Below are 20,348 nucleotides of genomic sequence, written 5' to 3'. Positions count from 1 at the left end.
GATTGGTTAGTGCTGTATTATAGGGGGGTTTGAGCGACTAACTTCTGGGGGCTCTATGGGGGGCTATCCCCCCCACAGAGATGTCAGAATCAGACACTCAGACCTCCCTATAGAGCCCCCAGCAGTCAGTGAGACAACCTCACCTCCCCTTGCAATATAATCCCCCCATACAGCCCTCTGTTTTCCCATAAGGGAAATATATGACATATCTACCTTTTTTTTTGCTCTCGCTGCCTCCTGGCCACATCCTGATTCCATGGTCGGGAGTTAAGAAAACAGTGTAGCTTGCGGAGCTACGCTGTTTCCGTAAGTCCCATAAAACTCGCAGACTCCCACCGATCACTAAAACGAAGCGGCAGAAGCACCCGTGTGAGCGCTGAGCCGCTTGGTTTCTGTTTCTGGAATGCCAAGCAGTTTGTGTATGGGCTCATAGAAAGTTAATGAGCCGTACACCACTACTTTGGCTTTCCGGAAAAGCCGAACAGAAATGAAGTGGCTCAGTGCTCACAAGCGCTTCTGCCACTTAGTTTCAGCGATCGGTGGGGGTCTCAGCACCCGGACCCCCACCCATCAAAAGTTCTGACATGTCACTATGACATGTCAGAAGTTTGTTGAACATTTACTTACCCTTTAAAAAGAGGTGTTACAATTTGTTTTTATTTGATGTGTTAAAGGCTATGTAAACCTTTCAAAAAGTTTTTTTTAAATAAAATAGTGTATGGTGTTTGGTGCAACCTTTCTAAATACTTATTAAAAATTATTTTTACTTTTTGAGATACAGCTGCTTTATATCCTGAATACAGAGCAGCTGTATCTAGTGCTAAAACCTGTATCCGTCAGGGGCACTGATGGGTACAGTGTCAGTGGGTTGGGGGTGTTGAATTGCGTGTGAGGGGGAAGAAGGTGGCCCAAGTTGTGTCAACAGCCCAGGGCCCATGGTACACTTATTTCGCCACTGTAGTCAATGTGTATATAAATAAAGTAAAATCTATGAAACAAGAAAACACGTATGCTTGTAGGAGAAAAAAGGGGGGTAGATCCAGCTCTGTGGTTTAAAAAGAAACTATTTCCAAGTTTTAATTATAACCATTAAAATTAGGATCAGTTTGCAAGGTTATGATGGTGTCCTGGAATGCTAGAAGTGTAGATCGAAGGTAAATAGCCCACGCGCCTCGAACGCTGCCCGCGTTCCTATTCATGGTTTGAAGATACTTCAAGCCATGAATAGGAACGCGGGCAGCGTTCGAGGCACGTGGGCTATTTACCTTCGATCTACACTCCTAGCATTCCAGGACACCATCATAACCTTGCAAACTGATCCTAATTTTAATGGATATAATTAAAACTTGGAAATAGTTTCTTTTTAAACCACAGCGCTGGATCTACCCCCCTTTTTTCTCCTACAAGCAGTCAGTTAATCGTATGCTGTCACGAGGACCCGTGCGCAGAGGACCATTCAACATAGGTCCGTTCATAAGGTGAGCTGGAGGCATCTCTTTTCCTTTTTTGTTGAGAACACGTATATCAGACTGCACCTCTAATGCGAATTAAATCACTTTATTACAACATGACAAAATACAAAAGACACAGACAAAATTAAGAACATTTAAAAGTGCAAAACCATGTGCAGAAACCCAGGTCCTAACCCCTTTTTGCTGTATGGCAGGGCGCATTATCCTGCTGAAAGACGCCACGGCCATTAGGGAATACTGTTGCCATGAAGGGGTGTACTTGGTCTGCAACTATGTTTAGGTATGTGGTTCATGTCAAAGTAACATCCATGTCACGAAGGGTCTGTGGACCCACTGAGCCGTACCGCCTTGGCGGTAAGGCAGCTGGCCAACAGGGCGCAGGTCTGAGTCTATGGTATATAGGATACCTGTGGCAGCACGGACAGTAGCTTGGCAGGAACTAGGCAGCAGGTGGACGACAGGCGTGGATAGGCAGTCAAGCGTGGTATCCAGCACAGCCCGACTATAGCAAGCACGGCACTAGATCGGGATACAGGAACAGGAAACACAAGGAGCAGGAAACACTAGGGGACCAATTTGCATAGACAGACTAAGGAAACACAACAATGCTCAGGCATAGAACTAGGGGGCTGGACCCCTCTTATAGTCCAGGGTACTCACGGGTCAAAGGTCGTCCATGAGGTCCGGTGCGCGCGCTGCCCCTTTAAGAGTGGGGACGAGCGTGCGCGCGCACCCTACGGGATCCGGCAGAGGTGAGTGGATGCGAGCGCTGGCGTCTCCTGAGGAGGAGGCTGGGGCCAGCGCTTGCCGACTCGTGGCTGCGGCTGTCAGTGGGATGTTGGAGCTGACAGCCCGCAGCCACGGACATTACAATCCACATGAAAGCCAGGATCTAAGGTTACCCAGCAGAACATAACCCCAGAGCATCACACATCAGACATGCCTTCTTCCAACAGTGCACTCTGGTGCCATCTCTTCCAAGGTTAGTGATGCACCCGGCCTTCGACTTGATGTAAAAGAAAATGTGATTCATAAGACCAAGTCATCTCATTCCATTGCTCCATTATTCCAGTTCTGATGCTCATGTGCAAATTATAGGAGCTTTCAGCGGTGGCTTTCTGACCGGTATGCAGCCCCAAATGCAGCAAGCTACGATGCCCTTTGTGTCCTGACACCTTATTATGATAGCCAGGATTAACTTTTTCAGCAATTCTGTGGGATCGTATCTTCTCCCATCACGTGCATCACTGAGCCTTGGGCGCCCATGACTCAATGGCCGCTAGACCGGTTGTCCTTCCTTAGACCACTTTTGGTAGGCAATAACTACTGCATATGGGAAACACCACACAAGAACTTCCCTTTTGGAGATGCTTTAACTCATCTAGCCACCACAATTTGGCTCTTGTCAAAGTCATTCAGAATCCTTACACTTGCCCATTTTTCCTGCTTCCAACACATCAACTTCAATAACTGACTGTTCACGTGCTGCCTAATATATCGCACCCCTTGACAGCCGCCATGGTAACAAGATAATCAATGTTATTCACTTCATCTGTCAGTGGTTTAAATTTTATGGCTCAACGGTGTTTGTTCCACAACCAGACATAAGCTGGCTATAAACTAGAGATCTTGCTTAGCCGAAAAGGCCATTTTCTGCCTACTTTCGGTGCCTTTTCATTACATGAACAAACGTGACAGATGCTGACTGCAGGCAGATATCTTGGTAAAAGCTGATCTGCCAGGCCATAGATCAAGGCAGAGATCAATTAGAGATTTATCATTTAAAGGTTGGTGTTGTGGTCCAAAACAACAACCTTCACAGACCAACCATGAACAATTTGTTCAAAAAACAGCCATCTGGCCAGATTTACTTGTATAAATAAAATAGCTAAAGGATAACAGGGGTTTAGGGCAATTTGAATTACTAAGAGTGCTATTGAATGTGAAGATAAATTAGTAATAATTAGTGATGTCAGGAGCTTCCCCACTGCCGAAGTCCCGAGGCAGAGCATCAGCTATCACTTTGCCTGAGGACTCCGGCCCTGAGAAAGCTCCTGACATCACTGTCCATATATGGCCAGAGACATCAGGAGGTTTTCCAGGGCCAGAGTCCCCAGGCAGAGCGGTTGTGCAGGAAGTTCCAGCGACATACCTGTGCATATATGAACAGTTATGTCACTTAAGCTTACAGACAGTATTAATTTAACGTATACCCTTCCCGATGTACACGATAAACGTAGGGACAAACAAGATGTGAAAAAAGGCCTAAATAACATAACACGTTTATCACCTTGTTTATTGGGAGATCCTTATAAAATTTTAAAAAATTACCTGCTAAATGTATGATTTCACTAGTCATAATATTCATGTATTAATGTCACCTGGTATGTACAAATTAGACATGACTAGTCAATGGGTGGCGAAGAAGGAATTCATGTAATTTTTATCTGCTCGTATCTGGCTCTCAAATTATGCAAAACTGCCGCTATTGATATATGAGAAAGAAAAAACTATTTCATAAAGAGCTGTTTTTTTTTCCTCAGTGTGAAAAAAATGGACATGTGTTCACTTCAGACACTGGTTCCTGTACATGGAATTCCATTGGGTAAAGAGATTGCAGAAAACTGGGAATGTGTGGAACAATTTCAGGCCCGATCTGATGATTTGGTTGTTGCAACTTATCCTAAAGCTGGTAATACAACTCACCAAACCTTAGCTTACATTGTTTTGGAATAATGGACTGTGATCTCTTTTGGCTGCTCCATTTTATATTAGTACATTCCTGATGTACTAATATATTGCCATTTGTGTTTATCTCTACAATATATATTTTTTTCTTTCTAGGAACTACATGGGCAAGTGAAATTGTCGACATGATTTATTCTTGAGGAGACCATGAAAAATGTCGTAGAGATACTATATATAATAGGGTACCATATCTAGAATTTCGAATTCCAGGAATGCCTTCAGGTAATAAAAATCATCATGAGATAATATTTATATAGTACTGTGCAAAAGTTTTAGGAAGTTGTGGAAAGATTCTGCAATGTAAAAGTGCTTTCAAAAATACAAGTGTTAATAGTTTTTTTTATCTATTAAAATGCAAAGTGAATAAACAGAAGAGAAATCTAAATAAAATCAATATTTGGTGTGACCACCCTTTGCCTTCAAAACAGCATCAATTCTTCTAGGTACACTTGCACACAGTTTTTGAAGAAATTCGGCAGGGAGGTTCTTCCAAACATCTTGGAGAACTAACCACAGATCTTCTGTGAAACAAACTTTGGAAAAAAATGTGCTCCTTGGAAATTTTTAAACCAGCAATACCTGGTGGTAGTGGGTGAAAAATAATTTCTATATAACCTATAATTGTCTTCTTAGTCGGCTCTATAGCTTTAGTATTCCGTTTTTTAGTGTTCCCACACCGTATGCTAATGAGCATAAAAGCGTCATATCTTCGTTTGAAAAGAGTCAAATCTTCATTTGAAAAGAGTCATATCTTCATTCCTCAAGTCTTTCTGAGTTTACCCAGCCTCCTTCCTTTTGTTTGACACCTCCACGCCCTTTCCCCAAGCACACAAAATCCCGTGTTTGTGCGTTGATGTCCTCTTCTGGTGTGTGCGTACAACGGGACACCAGATTATTACGATAAAATGTTTGCAGACCGTTATTTACAGTCGGAGGAGGAGTTTAGGAGAGGGGATAACGGCAATGAACTTTTGATAGCAGCGGCCAGTGAGGGATAAGTAAAGCTCAATAGGTGAAATGCTGGTGACAGGTTCTCTTTAAGCATTGAGGATGTGGCCATTTCATGATGGCCTTTACCTTCTCAGGATCCATCTTGAGATCTTGATCCGAGATAATGTAGTCCAGGAAAGGTAGAGAATTCCTCTCAAACATGCACTTCCCCAGCTTGGCATAAAGACTATTCTCCCTCAATCACAACAGAACTTGATGGACCTGTCTCTGATGAGTCAACAGGTCTGGGGAAAATATTAAGATGTCATCGAGACCACAACACAGACAGAGGAGATCCGGGAAGATGTCATTGACGAATTCCTGGAAGACCGCCGGAGCGTTACACAAGCCGAAGGGCATCACCAGGTATTAATAGTGCCCGTCTCTGGTGTTAAATGCCTTCTTCCATTCGTCACCCCGGCAATTCCAGATTAGGTTGTGAACCCCACGCAGGTCTAGCTTAGAAAAAATCTTGGCTCCTCGTTTCCGGTCAAAAAGGTCTTAAATCAGTGGCAACGGATATCTAGACTCCTATCATCCTGCAGACGTCTTCCTCCCCAGAGATGCCAGCAGATGCGGCCGTCCAGTCCCGCAGTGACCACTACGGCACACACTCCAGCTCATTCCCGGCCTTAAAGGGCCAGAGCACATACATGTTTTAGATTTGACTGATTGCTCCCAGATCACCCTGGACTATAAGAAGGGCCATGCCCCTTCCCTCATTGCCTGAGCGTTGTTGTGTTTACCCGTGTTAGTCTTTGCAAATGGTCGCTTAGTGTTTTCCAGTTCCCAGTGTTCCTGTTCCTGCTACCTGTAACCTGTGCTACCTTGTTCCTGTGCCCCCTGTAGAATGTGCTATATAGCCCTCCTGTAGACATTGCAATACAGCCCGGCCTATAGACAGTGTCACACCCCACTTGTAGATAGCGCCCCCACCTCCCCCTTGTAGATAGTGCCATATACCCCATCTGTGGATATCGCCCTAGAACTTTACATTTATCCACATTTAATTTAATTTGCCAAGTGTAAGCTCAAACACTCAGTGTATCCAAGTTAGCTTGTAATTTATAAACATCTTACATAGAGTGTAATATACTACATAGCTTGGTGTCATCTGCAAAAATATGCTTTAAACCCCATCTACTATATAATTAATGAAAAAGTTTAAATTCTAGTGGTCCCAGCACTGAAACTTTGCGTGCACCATTTCTAACAAGGGATCATTCCGAGTAGGAATCATTGATCACAACTCTGGATATGGTCCTTGAGCCAGTTTTCAATTCAATTACAAACTAAACTTTCTAAAACAATAGACCTTATTTTACCTATTGGGGCTCATGCCCAGTTGTTTTTCAGTGTCCTATCCGCATTTTTTGCAGATAGCACTGACCCATTCATTTCTACGGGGCCATGCACACATCAGTGCTTTTGCTGATCCGTTGTTCTGTTCCGTAAATTATAGAACATCTCCTATCCCTGTCCGTTTTGCAGACCCATGTCGCTATTTAAGTATACGGGTCCGCAAAAATAACAGACAGCACACGGAATTCATCAACATTTTGCGAATACGTTGCTAGGAAACACGTGAGTAATTTGATCACGTGACCTTACTATAAGTGCAGACCGTGAATTACAGATGACACACAGAAAAAACACGGCTGTAATTTACGAATATACTGAACGGTTTCGGAAGCAACTCGGAGGCATTACGGACCCAAATACGGACAGCAGGATCTGTAGTTTGTAGGCCCGACCAATGACAACGGTCATGTGCATGATGCCTTAGGCGTTTATGAGGGACAGTGCCAAACCCTTTTGCAAAGTTCAAAAAGATTATAACCACAGCCGTCCCTCTGTCCAGGCTTCTACTTACCTACTAATAAAAACAAATCAGCTAAGTTTGACAACTTCTGACTATAGTAAAACCAAGCTATTACTTAGAAGACTGTATTCACACGAGCATGTTACGTCCGTAATGGACGGAACGTATTTCGGCCGGAAGTCCCGGACCGAACACACTGCAGGGAGCCGGGCTCCTAGCATCATAGTTATGTACGATGCTAGGAGTCCCTGCCTCTCCGTGGAACTACTGTCCCGTACTGAAAACATGATTACAGTACGGGACAGTTGTCCTGCAGCGAGGCAGGGACTCCTAGCGTCGTACATAACTATGATGCTAGGAGCCCGGCTCCCTGCACTGTGTTTGGTCCGGGACTTGCGGCCGAAATACGTCCGTCCTTTACGGACGTAACTTGCTCGTGTGAACCCAGCCTAATATTATATAATTGTTTGAGTGTTGATCCAGTCTGACCGCCACTTGGGATCAGGAAGGAAATATTTCCCTTTTAGATCAGATTATCTCATGCCTTATGGGTTTATTTTTGCCTTCCTCTGGACCAATAGAAGTTATAAAATGTACCCTGCCCCTTACCTTCACTCATCCCTTGGCTGATGGACTTGTGTCTTTTTTCAACCGTACTAACTGTTTAACTATGTACTATGTATGAACAGAGACTAAGTTTACATCAGATTACAAAATTCTTTCATAAATCTTGTTTATTCTAACAGGTGTAGAACAACTTGATGGCACACCATCTCCAAGAATAGTGAAGACACATCTTCCCATTAAACTGATGCCAAACTCCTTTTGGGAAAAAAACGCAAAGGTAGCCATATATTCCAAGATGTGTCATTGTATTGTAAATGTGATAATGATGAAAAAAATACAAAAATGGCTGTGGTGGAAAAGGGTTAAAATGCTTTTTTTTTCATTTTAAAAATTTCCCTGAGGACGGCCATATTAGAGGTACACATTTTCTTCCTCTATTGTCCGTATAGACAATGCAGCAATGTGTGTTATTTATTGCTGCGTCCATAGTGTTAACTATTACAATACAACATTAGTTCTCCCGCAGGATGAACGATGTAAAAAAAATTAAGTAATAATAATAATAATAATATATATGTATATATATATATATATATATATATATATATATATACATATACATATATGTATGCAAAAATGATCGCAGCACTCCAAAGGTTGATTTAAAATAAAGATGTGGTTTATTATTCCATGTCCAATATCAAGCTACATTTCAGTCCTCTCACAGGACCTTTCTCAAGCTAAAGTGATATGTGCAAAGCAGGGTTTTTATACCCATGTGCAAGCATTGCATAATCAGCAGTGATCAGTATCAAAAAATACAAATAAGGCCAACATTTGGCTAATACAACGCAAAAGATATTTGCACAGCACTGTGTAACATTATTCCAAACATATTACGTACAATGTGTAATACATTTTTTTTTAAAAACAAGATAATGTACTAATTGAAAAACATCGAAAGATATGCATATTCATGAAGGGGAGGAGTTCAGAGCCACTCACCAATCGCCGAACCACAGACACATATTGGAAATAACTAAGTTGATTATGGTCTATGATCCTCCAGCGTCTGCAACAGTCAACAGCGCATGCGTGACAAAACGTCATGTAAGGAAAGGCCAACGTCCAATCAGCAGACAGTGTCGCACGTTACCATGGCCACTGTCTACGATGGCTTATGAGGTGCCGGTTAGTCCCGTCGTCAAAGTAACAAAGCCTTACCTTTTAACAGCACTCGTACAATACGTGTTTCACACACTAAAGAAATCATGCAACAACCAGACTCAGGCTAGTACTATCAATTGAGTCATGGAACCAAAATTGTATTTACTCCTAGGAACATTAGTAAGTTGCAGACCGGGTCATTGTCTTACCATCCACATACATAATGTAGTATGTCAGACAAGCTCCATGTCTAATATGGCCTACCATCTACACTTTTGTGTGATGATTATCCATTATAGGCATAGACCATTTTTGGTCACCTTAGCAACCCAAAAAAAAAAATGGACTAAAAAGTGATAAAAAAAAAAGTATGTTCTGTACCCCAGCTACAGCTCGCTCTGCAAGAAACAATCTGTCACCAAGGGTCTGTGGACCCACTGGGCCATACCGCCTTGGCGGTAAGGCAGCTGGCCAACAGGGCGCAGGTCAATGTCTATAGTTCGTATAGGTACCTGTGGCAGCTCGGACAGCAGCAAAGCAGGCTAGGCTGGGACTAGGCAGCAGGTAGACGTCAGGCGAGGTAAAGCAGGTCAGACGTGGGAAAACGCATGACACAACTTGGGCACAGCACAGTGCTCGACCAGGATAGTATGGAATGCAGGGAACAGGAACAGGAAGAGGAAGACACTAGGAGGCCATCACATAGACAGGACCTCTCTTCAGGACCAAACCTCCTCCAATCCACCCAAAAAAAAGTTTTTCCTCTCACTTTCTTGGTGTCCAAGATCTCCTTAACCTCAAAGGTGTCCGAAGGGCCGCTGGAGGCAACCGCAGGGCTAGGAGTCTTGGTATAGAGGTTCAGAACCACCGGTTTCCGGAGGGAGACATGGAAGGATTTGGAGATCCTGATGGTAGGGGGCAGCCGAAGCTTGTAGGCGACCGGGTTGATCTGCTGCAAGATCTCCAATGGTCCGAGGAACCTGGGAGCAAATTTGCACGACGGCACCCTTAGTCGGATATTCCTACAAGACAGCCAGACCTTTGTGCCAGGAACAAACTGAGGAGGTTCTCTTCTCCTTGTGTCAGTTTTCCGTTTCATGCGGTCGACTGCCATTAGGATGGAGGATCGAGTCTGCTGCCAGATCTGCAGGAAGTCTCTAAAAGCGGAGTCAGCCGCTGGTACCTCGGAAGTATCGGGTACCGGGAGAGGAATTTGTGGGTGCTGGCCGTAGACCATGAAGAACGGTGTATTCCTTGTAGACTCGCTGGTGTGATTATTGTAGGAGAACTCAGCCCATGGGAGCAACTGCACCCAGTCATCATGCTGAAGATGAAGTGGCGTAGGTAGTTCTCCAAGATTTGATTGATCCTCTCGACCTGACCATTGGACTGAGGATAATAGGCTGAGGAAAAGTCCAACTTCACACCGAGGAGTCCGCAGAGGGCTCTCCAGAACTTCGAGGTAAACTGAACCCCCCGATCAGACACAATATGCTGCGGCAAGCCGTGCAGGCAGAAGATGTGTTGGATGAACAGCTTGGCCAGCTGAGGAGCAGAAGGAAGACCGGTCAGAGGAACGAAGTGGGCCATTTTCGAAAATCGGTCCACCACCATCCAGATAGCCCTGCATCCAGCAGAGAGAGGCAGGTCCATAATAAAGTCCATAGCTATATGCTGCCAGGGAGCATTGGGCAAAGGCAATGGCTGGAGCATACCAGCAGGTCTGGAGTGAGCGGCCTTGTTGGCTGCACATACAGAACAGGAAGAAACTAAGTCCATAATGACCTTGGGCAGCGTGGGCCACCAGAAATGACGAGCAATCAGATCCCGGGTCTTACGGACCCCCGCGTGACCTGCCAGTCTAGAGGAGTATCCCCACCAGAGGATTCTTCCACGATCAGCCAGGCGCACAAAAGTCCTCCCTGGAGGAATGTCCCCAACTTGCAGGTAATTGACAGAGACAATGCAAGACGGATCAATAATGTTCTGGGAAATCTCCCAGTGGAGGATTCTCCCTCTGTCTGCCAGTCGTACAAAAGTCCTCCCCGGAAAGATATCTCTAACTTGCGGGTGGTTGACAGAGACCATGCAAGACTGGTCAATAATATTTTGTGGAGACTCCATGGTGACCTCCGTCTCGAAAGACCTGGACAAGGGATCGGCCCTCACATTCTTGTCAGCTGGGCGATAATGGAGCTCAAACTGGAACCTGGTAAAGAACAGTGACCACCTTGCCTGACGAGTGTTCAGCCATTGGGACGTCTGGAGGTAGGTTAGATTCTTGTGGTCTGTAAAAATTAGGATTGGATGAGCTGCGCCCTCTAGTAGATGTCTCCACTCTTCCAGAGCCAATTTGATGGCCAGTAACTCCCGATCCCCAATCGAGTAGTTGTGTTCTGCGGAAGAGAAGAGCTTAGAGAAATATCTGCATACCCTTGACTTGCCCTTGAGACCTCTCTGGAACAGGAGTGCACCAGCACCGACAGAGGATGCGTCCACCTCCAACGAGAACAGCAGAGAGACATCCGGATGATGGAGGATAGAGGCTGACGTGAAGGCACTCTTCAGGCTATTGAATGCCGACTCTGCTTGGGAGTCCACACCTTGGGGTTCATACCCTTCTTAGTGAGGTTAGAGATAGGAGAAGTCAGTGACGAGAAGTTTGTAATAAATTGCCTGTAAAAATTGGCGAATATCAAAAAGCGCTGTATGGCCCTCTAGCCTTGAGGGCATGGCCATTCTAGGACAGACTTTACCTTCTCAGGATCCATCTCGAGACCTCCAGGAAGGGTAGAGCATCTCTGTCAAACACGCAGTTCCCTAACTTGGTGTACAGACGATTCTCCCTTAACCGTAGAAGAACTTGACGGACATGGCTCTGATGTGTCATAGGATCTGGGGAAATAATCAAGATGTCATCAAGATAGACTACTACACAAACATAGAGGTCACAAAAAATTTCATTAACAAACTCCTGAAAGACCGCGGGAGTATTACACAGGCCGAAGGGCATTACTGGATACTCATAGTGTCCATCACAGGTGTTAAATGCAGTCTTCCATTCATCACCCTGGCGAATCCGGACTAGGTTGTAAGCCCGACGCAGGTCTAGTTTAGAAAAAATCTTGGCACCACGTATACGATCAAACAGTTCAGAGATCAGAGGCAATGGATATTTATTCTTCACCGTGATCTGGTTGAGACCTCAGTAGTCGATACAAGGACGAAGAGAGGCATATTTCTTTTTGACAAAGAAGAACCCGGCTCCTGCCGGGGAGGAAGACTTTCGTATGAAGCCCCTCTCCAAAATCTCTTTCACATAGGCGGACATGGACAGAGTCTCTGGCAAGGAGAGAGGATGTACCCTACCATGGGGAAGGGATGCACCAGGAATCAGTTCAATAGGGCAGTCATACACCCGATGTGAAGGCGATGTCTCCGCCTCCCTCAATCCTGCCAATGACCGAGGCAGAGAACGCTGAACCGAACAAATCTGTACCAGGCAACGGCTTTGACACTCAGGGCCCCACTGGAGAAACTCTCCAGAATTCCAGTCTAGGACTGGGGCATGCAGTCGGAGCCAAGGCAGGCCCAGCAACACAGTGTTAACAGCTTTGGATAGTTCATAGAACGACAGAAATTTGGAGTGAAGAGCCCCTACTTGGAGCCTCAGCGGCTTGGTCACAGCTATAACTGGGTCTGGCAGAGGTAGTCCATTTACTGAAGCAACTGTCAACGGGCTCTCCAGAGGGGTGGTGGATAATTGCAGAAGGTCCACCAGGTCTCTATGGATGAAATTAGCAGCGGATCCAGAGTCCAGATACGCAGAGACCTGATGCGTTCTCTCACCGGACACTATGGTCACAGGTATGGACAATTTAGACGAAAGTCCATTCTTACCCAAGGTTGTCACTCCTAGCAACCCTAGGCTTTGGGATCTTTGGGGACACAGGTGCACAAGATGGCCACCGAGGCTGCAATAAAGTCCAGAAGTGCGTCTGCGTTGTCTCTCCTGGGTGGATAACTTACACTGGTCCATTATCACAGACTCCTTAGGAGGATCGACATCTGAGGACAGCAGGGGTTGCTGCAAAGTAGGAGCCGGACTGGGAAGGACTCCCTCTCGTCGAACCTCTTGGAGGCGTTCTCGGATCCGTATATCAATCCGGGTGGACAGAAGGATGAGGTCATCCAGGGTAGACGGCAGATCCCGAGTGGCAAGTTCGTCCTTAATTTTATGAGCCAATTCATGCCAGAATGCAGCCACCAGGGCCTTATTGTTCCATAACAGTTCTCCCGCCAGGGTGCGGAAGTGGATGGCGTACTCACTCACGGAGGTGTCTCCTTGGCGTAGGTTAATCAAAGAAGCTGCTGCAGATGAGACCCGACCAGGCTCCTCAAACGCCATACGAAAAGTCCGGAGGAAGGCTTGGAAGTCACGTGTCTCTGGTCCTTGTCTCTCCCAGATAGGGTTCGCCCATGCAACAGCCTTGCCAGTGAGGAGAGAGATGATGAAAGCGACCTATGCGCCATCAGACGAAAATGTCCTATTATACAGGCTGAAGTGGATCTGGCACTGATTCAGAAATCCATGACAGGTACGTGCTTCTCCATCATAGCGGTCAGGAAGTGGCAAAGAAACACGCGGGTCAACACTGCCAAGAGGTGTAGTCTGAGAATCAACACTGCCAGGAGGTGTAGTAGGAGGAACGGCAGCTTGTGCCTCCTGCCGACGTGCAAGAATGTTCAACACCTGGAGGAGTTGGTCCTGTCGAGACCGGAGGTCTAGCATATCCGCCCGCATTTCTTGAGACATCGCCATAGTCTTGAATCGACCAGCAGGGTCCATGGCCTGAGTGTGCTGTTACGAAGGGTCTGTGGCCCCACTGGGCCGTACCGCCTTGGTGGTAAGGCAGCTGGCCAACATGGAGCAGGTGAGAGTCTATAGTTCTATAGGTACCTGTGGCAGCTCAGACAGCAGCAGGGCAGGCTTGGCTGGGACTAGGTAGCAGGCGGACGTCAGGCGAGGTGAAGCAGGTCAGACAGGGATGCAGCACGGCCCGACTTTGGCACAGCTCAGTGCTAGACCGGGAATGTATGGAATGCTAGGAACAGGAACTGGAACTGGTACAGGGACTGGAACAGAAAACACACTAGGAGGCCATCACATAAACAAACTAGGGAACACAACAATGCTCAGGCATCGAACTAGGGGGCTGGACCCCTCTTATAATCCAGGGTACTCACGGGTCAAAGTTCATCCACAATGTCCGGTGCGTGCGCTGCCCCTTTAAGAGCAGGCACGAGCGGGCGCGCGCACCCTACGAGATCCGGCTGAGGTGAGTGGACGTGAGCGCTGGTGTCTCCTGAGGAGCCGGCTGGGGCCAGCGCTTGCCGACTCGTGGCTGCGGCTGTCAGGGGGGGATTGGAGCTGACGGCAACGACTGTGCGTTGCAAGATACATTAGTAGTAGACAAAGACATGCAATAATCATAACATATAGAATTCCACTTAATCAAATGTGTTTTTACCCAATCAATAACAGGATTATGTGTCTGCAACCCAATACCCAATATTACCTCAGAAGGCAAATTTTCTAGGATAAAGTGTCACGTTGGGTTCGTGGACCCACTGGGCCGTACCGCCTTGACGGTATGGCATCTGGCAACCGGGCACAGGTCAATGTTTATCGTTCGTATAGGTACCTGTGGCAGCTGGGACTAGGCAGCAGGTAGACGTCGGGCGAGGTGAAGCAGGTCAGACATGGGAAACAGCACGACACGACTTTGGCTCAGCATAGTGCTCGACCAGGATAGTATGGAATGCAGGGAACAGGAACAGGAACAGGAAAACACTAGGAGGCCATCACAGACAAACTTAGGAAACATCAACAATGCTCAGGCATAGAAGCAGGGGACTGGAGCCCTCTTATAGTCCAGGGTACTCACAGGTTAAAGTTCATCAGAAGTCCTACGGGATCCGGCTGAAGTGAGTGGACGCGAGCACTGGCGTCTCCTGAGGAGGAGGCTGGGGCCAGCACTTGCCGACTCAGGCTGGGTTCACACGTGGCGGAATTTCACTTAAATTCCGCTGCGGACACTCCGCAGCGTTAATCCGCAGCGGAGCCGTTTGTCCATTGACTTACACTTTAATTTAGCAGTGTTCGTTTAGACGAGGCGTAAAATTCCGCTGCGGAGCATAGGCTGCGGAGCGGAATTTGGTGTCCGCAGCATGCTCTGTCTGTTGCGGAGCAGTGGCGGACTCATGGCGGAATTTCTCCATTGACTTCAATGGAGATTCTAATTTCCGCAATGAAGTCCGCAGCTGTCATGCACATGTTATGTGTGCTGCGGATCCGTCTTGCTTTTTTAACTTGACATTTCTTCATTCTGGCTGGACCTATGTATTTCTAGGTCTACAGCCAGATTGAGGAAGTCAATGGGGCTCCCGTAATGACGGGAGCGTTGCTAGGAGACGTCAGTAAATAGTCACTGTCCAGGGTGCTGAAAGAGTTAAGCGATCGGCAGTAACTGTTTCTGCACCCGGGACAGTGACTACCGATCCCAATATACATGTATCTGTAAAAAAAAATGAAGTTCATACTTACCGAGAACTCCCTGCTTCTGTCTCCAGTCCGGCCTCCCAGGATGACGTTTCAGTCTAAGTGACGGCTACAGCCAATCACAGGCTAATAACAGGCTGCAGCGGTCACATGGACTGCCGCGTCATCCAGGGAGATCGGGCTGGATGCCGAAGGAGGGACGCGTCACCAAGACAACGGGCGGTAAGTATGAATTTCTTTGACTTTCACAAGGGAAAGTGCTGTCCCTTCTCTCTATCCTGCACTGAATAGGGAGAAGGGAAGTACTTTTACCGCAGTCCGCAGCAGCTAGTCCGCATCAATTTACTGCACATTTTGTGCAGATCCGCAGCAGAATCTGCAACGCAGATTCTGTGCGGCATTGATGCGGACAGTTGCGGAGGAAATCCGCCACGTGTGGTCATGCCCTCATGGCTGCGGCTGTCAGGAGGAGATTGGAGCTGACGGCCCGCAGCCACGGAGATTACACAATCCCTCCCACTTCTCCATCGATGGAAAAATAAAAAAGATATGGCTCTCAGAATATCGCGACACAAAACTATTTTTTTTTTTTTACAATTTGTTTCTTTTTTGTTAAAGTAATAAATCATAAGAAAAGACATAAATTTGATATTGCCATAATCGTATTGAGCCGCAAAATAAAGTTAACATGTACTTTTTACCACATGGTGAACGCTAGAAAAAAGAAATCCAAAAAACAATGGAGGAATCGCTTTTATTTTTTTCTATTCAACCCCACAAATTAATTTGATTTTGTCTTTTCTGTACATTGTATGGTACAATTAATAGTGGCGTTAAAATCTACAACCTACCCCGCAAAAAAAAAAAAGTCATTTTACATGGGTTAAACTTTAGGCAATTTATTCTGTGTCCAATAATATTATTGCTGCTTCACTATTACTTTGAATTTAATATTTTTTTTTGGACTACACATTAAATATGTATATTTGTTTTCAAACAGGTTATTTATGTTGCAAGAAATGCTAAAGATGTTGCAGTATCTTATTATTTCTTCCACCAAATTGTCAAAGCATTGCCTGATCCAGGACCCTGGGATATATACTTGGATAACTACATGAAAGGAAATGGTGAGATAATGATACTGATTATACAAAAACAAGACATCATGAAATAAAAGTATATTCATCCTGACAGTTGTTATTTTGGTTCAGTCAGCTATGGTTCATGGCATGAACATGGTAAAGGCTGGTGGGAAAAGAGGCATGACTACAATATCCTGTATTTGTTCTATGAAGATATGAAAGAGGTAAAGTCAACATTAAATCATACATGCATACACTGATTGTTGTTGCTTTAGAGTTATTCTTAAATTACAATTTACAATAGGTGGTCATAAGGCGAGAGAGCAATGCCCCTGCCTCTCTTTGCCCTCCTCACATTTGAATGACTGTAGCTAATGGATGAGCCTGTTTAAAGAGGACCTGTCACTAGGTCATGTAAGTTAAACTGGTTATTTGACCTGAATAGCGCTGTCTCCCTAAATCCAGCGCTGTTATTTTCTTCCTGTACCCCCCCCCCCCCCCCATTCCAGAGATATGGCCCATTGTTGTGTTGGCTCCCTATAAGCTTGGGGGTCTTCTTCAAGACAGCAGCTGCCATGGCAACCAATCAGCGATACGCGATCACGAGGTTCCCTCACTCTGTCTAACCACTTAGATGCTGTGGTCACAACTGACTGCGGTTTTCAGCTGTAATATACAGGTCTTGTGCCCGCACTATCCCCATGCCGTACGCTTACAGCGCTTGACACTAACTGTACAGTGCATGTCGCCAAGGGGTTAATTGGTAAACGTATGACATTTGGGATCCCTTGGCCCCTGCTGTATTGTAAAACACAGTTGACTGCGCTTTTCAAGACAAATGTGTAATTAAAAAAAACATACACTGCTGAATGTGTTGTCCTTAATAGGATCCAAGGAGAGAAATTAAGAAGATGCTGAATTTCTTGGAAAAAAAAATGAGTGATGATATTCTGGAGAAGATTATTTATCACACATCCTTTGATGTCATGAAAACCAATGACATGGTCAATTATAAAACCATTCCGAATGAGATTCTAGACCAGTCTAAAAGTCCCTTCATGAGAAAAGGTAAGATATTCACATATCACACATTTTATACATGTATATGCAATGGTAAATTAATGTCTTAATTGTAAAGTAGTTTGTACATAGCTGCTAAGGTGTTCCAGGGATGCTTTTGGATACATGTATACCTAAATATTACATAAACAAAATGGGGAGTTGATAAAGAAAAATATTAATTATAACTTTTGCTAGTAATCATTTGCCATTATTATATGCTTATGCTACATATATGTATACTCCGGCTATGTATACTTTGCATCCGAATTGTATTTTATATAATCTTGCTATTGCTAGCTAAGGTTTGTTGTAAAACAGTATTCTCTGAATATCAGACTGCTGGCCTCCTTACCAGGATTTCAAGGCCGTTCTGATATGACTGCCAAGTTTACTGAAAACAGACATGATATTCTAAACAACATAAAGCTGGTAAATAGAATGATGTGTCAGGGTATGTTCACACAGAGTTTTTTGCAGGCAGAAAAATCTGCCTCAAAATTCCTCAAGGAATTTTGAGGCAGATTTTAATTTGCCTGTACTTTCTTTGCCACGTTTTTTGCAGCATTTTTCGCAGCGTTTTTCGGCCACAGACGTTGAGTGCCACGGGCAAAAAAACTGTGGAAAACACTTCTCCTGCCTCCCATTGATTTCAATGGCAGGTCAGAGACGGAACCGCGAGAAGAAAGAGCATGTTGCTTTCTTTTTCAGCGAGCGTTTCTTCCGCTTGCGGGAAAAAACGCCTCCGCCTCCCATTGAAATCAATGGGAGGCGATTAAGGCCGTTTTTATTGGTACGGTTTCCACATCAAAAACAGCACCAAAAACCTCTGTGTTAACTTGGCCTCATTTCTTAGGTTGCCAATGACAGAAAAGACCTTTAAAAGGTTAATCTAAAAGTAAATTTTTAGGTCTTCTGTCTAAAGAGGGTTTTACACAGGATGATTATCGGGCAGACGAGCGTTAATATAACGCTCGTTGCAGATAATTGCCCTGTGTAAACAGGCCAGCGATCAGCAGATGAACGAGCTCGATCATCTGCTGGTCTTATTGTTTTAAAAAAGTAAAATATTATCATTGTCCGCAGCACAGCTCCCTGTGTAAACAGGGAGACGCGCTGCCGACATGATAATAAGGTATGGGGACGAGCGATCGGAGTAACGACTGCTCATCCCCATCCATAGCTGCTTGTGACAGGAGCAAGTGAGCGCCGATCATCGATGTCTCGTTGATCGGCGCTCGCTGTATCGGCCACTTATCGGCCGGTGTAAAAGGGCCTTAACTCTTGAGAGGATATCTATGGCCATGTTTTTCTTACTTCTCTATCTCTCTCTTATTTCTGTAACTTTTCTATCTTAATAACGCTTTCTTTTAATTTCACTGTGAGACAAGAGAGTTTGTTCAAGATTTCCTTATCACTGCAAAAAACTATTTGTGAACAGGGCCTTAGTAGTACAATTTGAAAATGTGTCTTTTAGGCCAAAAAAGGTTAAATTCTCCTACTCTAAATTATGTAAGTTGCTTTAAAAATATCCATTATTTTGATGGAAATAAAGTAATGTAATATATTGTGCTTTAAATAAGGTATTGCCGGGGACTGGAAGAACCACTTCACTGTTGCTCAGAATGAAAAGTTTGATGAAGACTACAAAAGGAAGATGTCAGGCACAGATCTTCACTTCAGGACTGAGATTTAAAGAATAGATTATAGCTGCTTTTTCTAGGTTTAGATCAGCATAAAAGGTCTAACTATATATTAGGGCAAACAATATCTATTAATGGTACGAAATAATTCTGCAACATGGCCTGAAATCTGAATCATATTACAGTTCGAAATAAGCACCCAACTCTAAAGAGATCTGAGATAATATACATTTATACAGTCCCTTAACCCCTTAAGGACGCAGCCTAGTTTGGGCCTTAAGGCTCAGAGCCCATTTTTCAAATCTGACATATTTCACTTTATGTGGTAATAACGTCGGAATGCTTAAACCTATGCAAGCGATTCCGAGATTGTTTTCTCGTGACACATTGGGCTTCATGTTCGTGGTAAAATTTGGTCGATATATTCAGTGTTTATTGGTGAAAAATTGCAAAATTTAGAGAAAATTTAGAAAAAATAGCATTTTTCAGAATTTAAATGCATCTGCTTGAAAAACAGACGGTTATACCACCCAAAATAGTTACTAGTTCACATTTCCCATATGTCTACTTTAGATTAGCATCGTTTTTAGAACATTATTTTATTTTTCTTGGACGTTACAAGGCTTAGAACATAAACAGCAATTTCTCATATTTTTAAGAAAATTTCAAAAGCCTTTTTTTTAAGGTACCTGTTCAGTTCTGAAGTGGCTTTGAGGGGCCTATGTATTAGAAACCCCCATAAAGCACCCCATTTTAAAAACTAGACCCCTCAAAGTATTCAAAACAGCATTTAGAAAGTTTTTTAACCCTTCAGGCATTTCACAGGAATTAAAGCAAAGTGGAGGTGAAATTTGCAAATTTAGTTTTTATTTCTGAATTTCAATTTTATTCTATTTTTTTTCTGTAACAAAGAAGGTTTTACCAGAGAAACACAACTAAATATGTATTGTCCAGATTCTTCAGTTTTTAGAAATGTCCCACATGTGGCTCTAGTGCGCTCGTGGAATAAAACACAAGCCCCAGAAGCAAAGAAGCACCTAGTGCATTTTGGTCGTGCTTTTTTATTAGCATATATTTTAGGCAGCATGCCAGGTTTGGAGAGGTGTTGAGGTGCCAAAACAGTAGGAATCCCCCAAAACTGACCCCATTTTGGAAACTGCACCCCTCAAGGAATTAATTTATGGTTATTGTTACCATTTTGACCCCGTAGTTTTTTCACAGCGCGTATTTGAATTG

At 44.5% G+C, this 20,348-nt stretch overlaps 1 protein-coding gene across 1 annotated transcript in view; it reads left to right on the top strand.

The window, feature by feature from the left end:
• LOC142660340 (sulfotransferase 1 family member D1-like) overlaps nt 1-19,353 on the top strand; it is a 40,132-nt gene extending 20,779 nt beyond the window's left edge. The window contains 8 exon segments of the mRNA XM_075836940.1: nt 1,667-1,752; nt 4,016-4,164; nt 4,317-4,442; nt 7,779-7,876; nt 16,329-16,455; nt 16,540-16,634; nt 17,298-17,478; nt 19,053-19,353. Coding sequence (XP_075693055.1) covers nt 1,718-1,752; nt 4,016-4,164; nt 4,317-4,442; nt 7,779-7,876; nt 16,329-16,455; nt 16,540-16,634; nt 17,298-17,478; nt 19,053-19,165 — 924 coding nt within the window. The 5' untranslated portion in view covers nt 1,667-1,717 and the 3' untranslated portion in view covers nt 19,166-19,353.
• The last annotated feature ends 995 nt before the right edge of the window (nt 19,354-20,348 follow it).

Source organism: Rhinoderma darwinii, chromosome 9 (assembly GCF_050947455.1).
Source record: "Rhinoderma darwinii isolate aRhiDar2 chromosome 9, aRhiDar2.hap1, whole genome shotgun sequence".
NCBI classification, from domain to species: domain Eukaryota; kingdom Metazoa; phylum Chordata; class Amphibia; order Anura; family Rhinodermatidae; genus Rhinoderma; species Rhinoderma darwinii.
The sequence above is the reverse complement of the archived record's forward strand: the minus strand, read 5'-3'. Positions and strand labels throughout refer to the sequence as shown.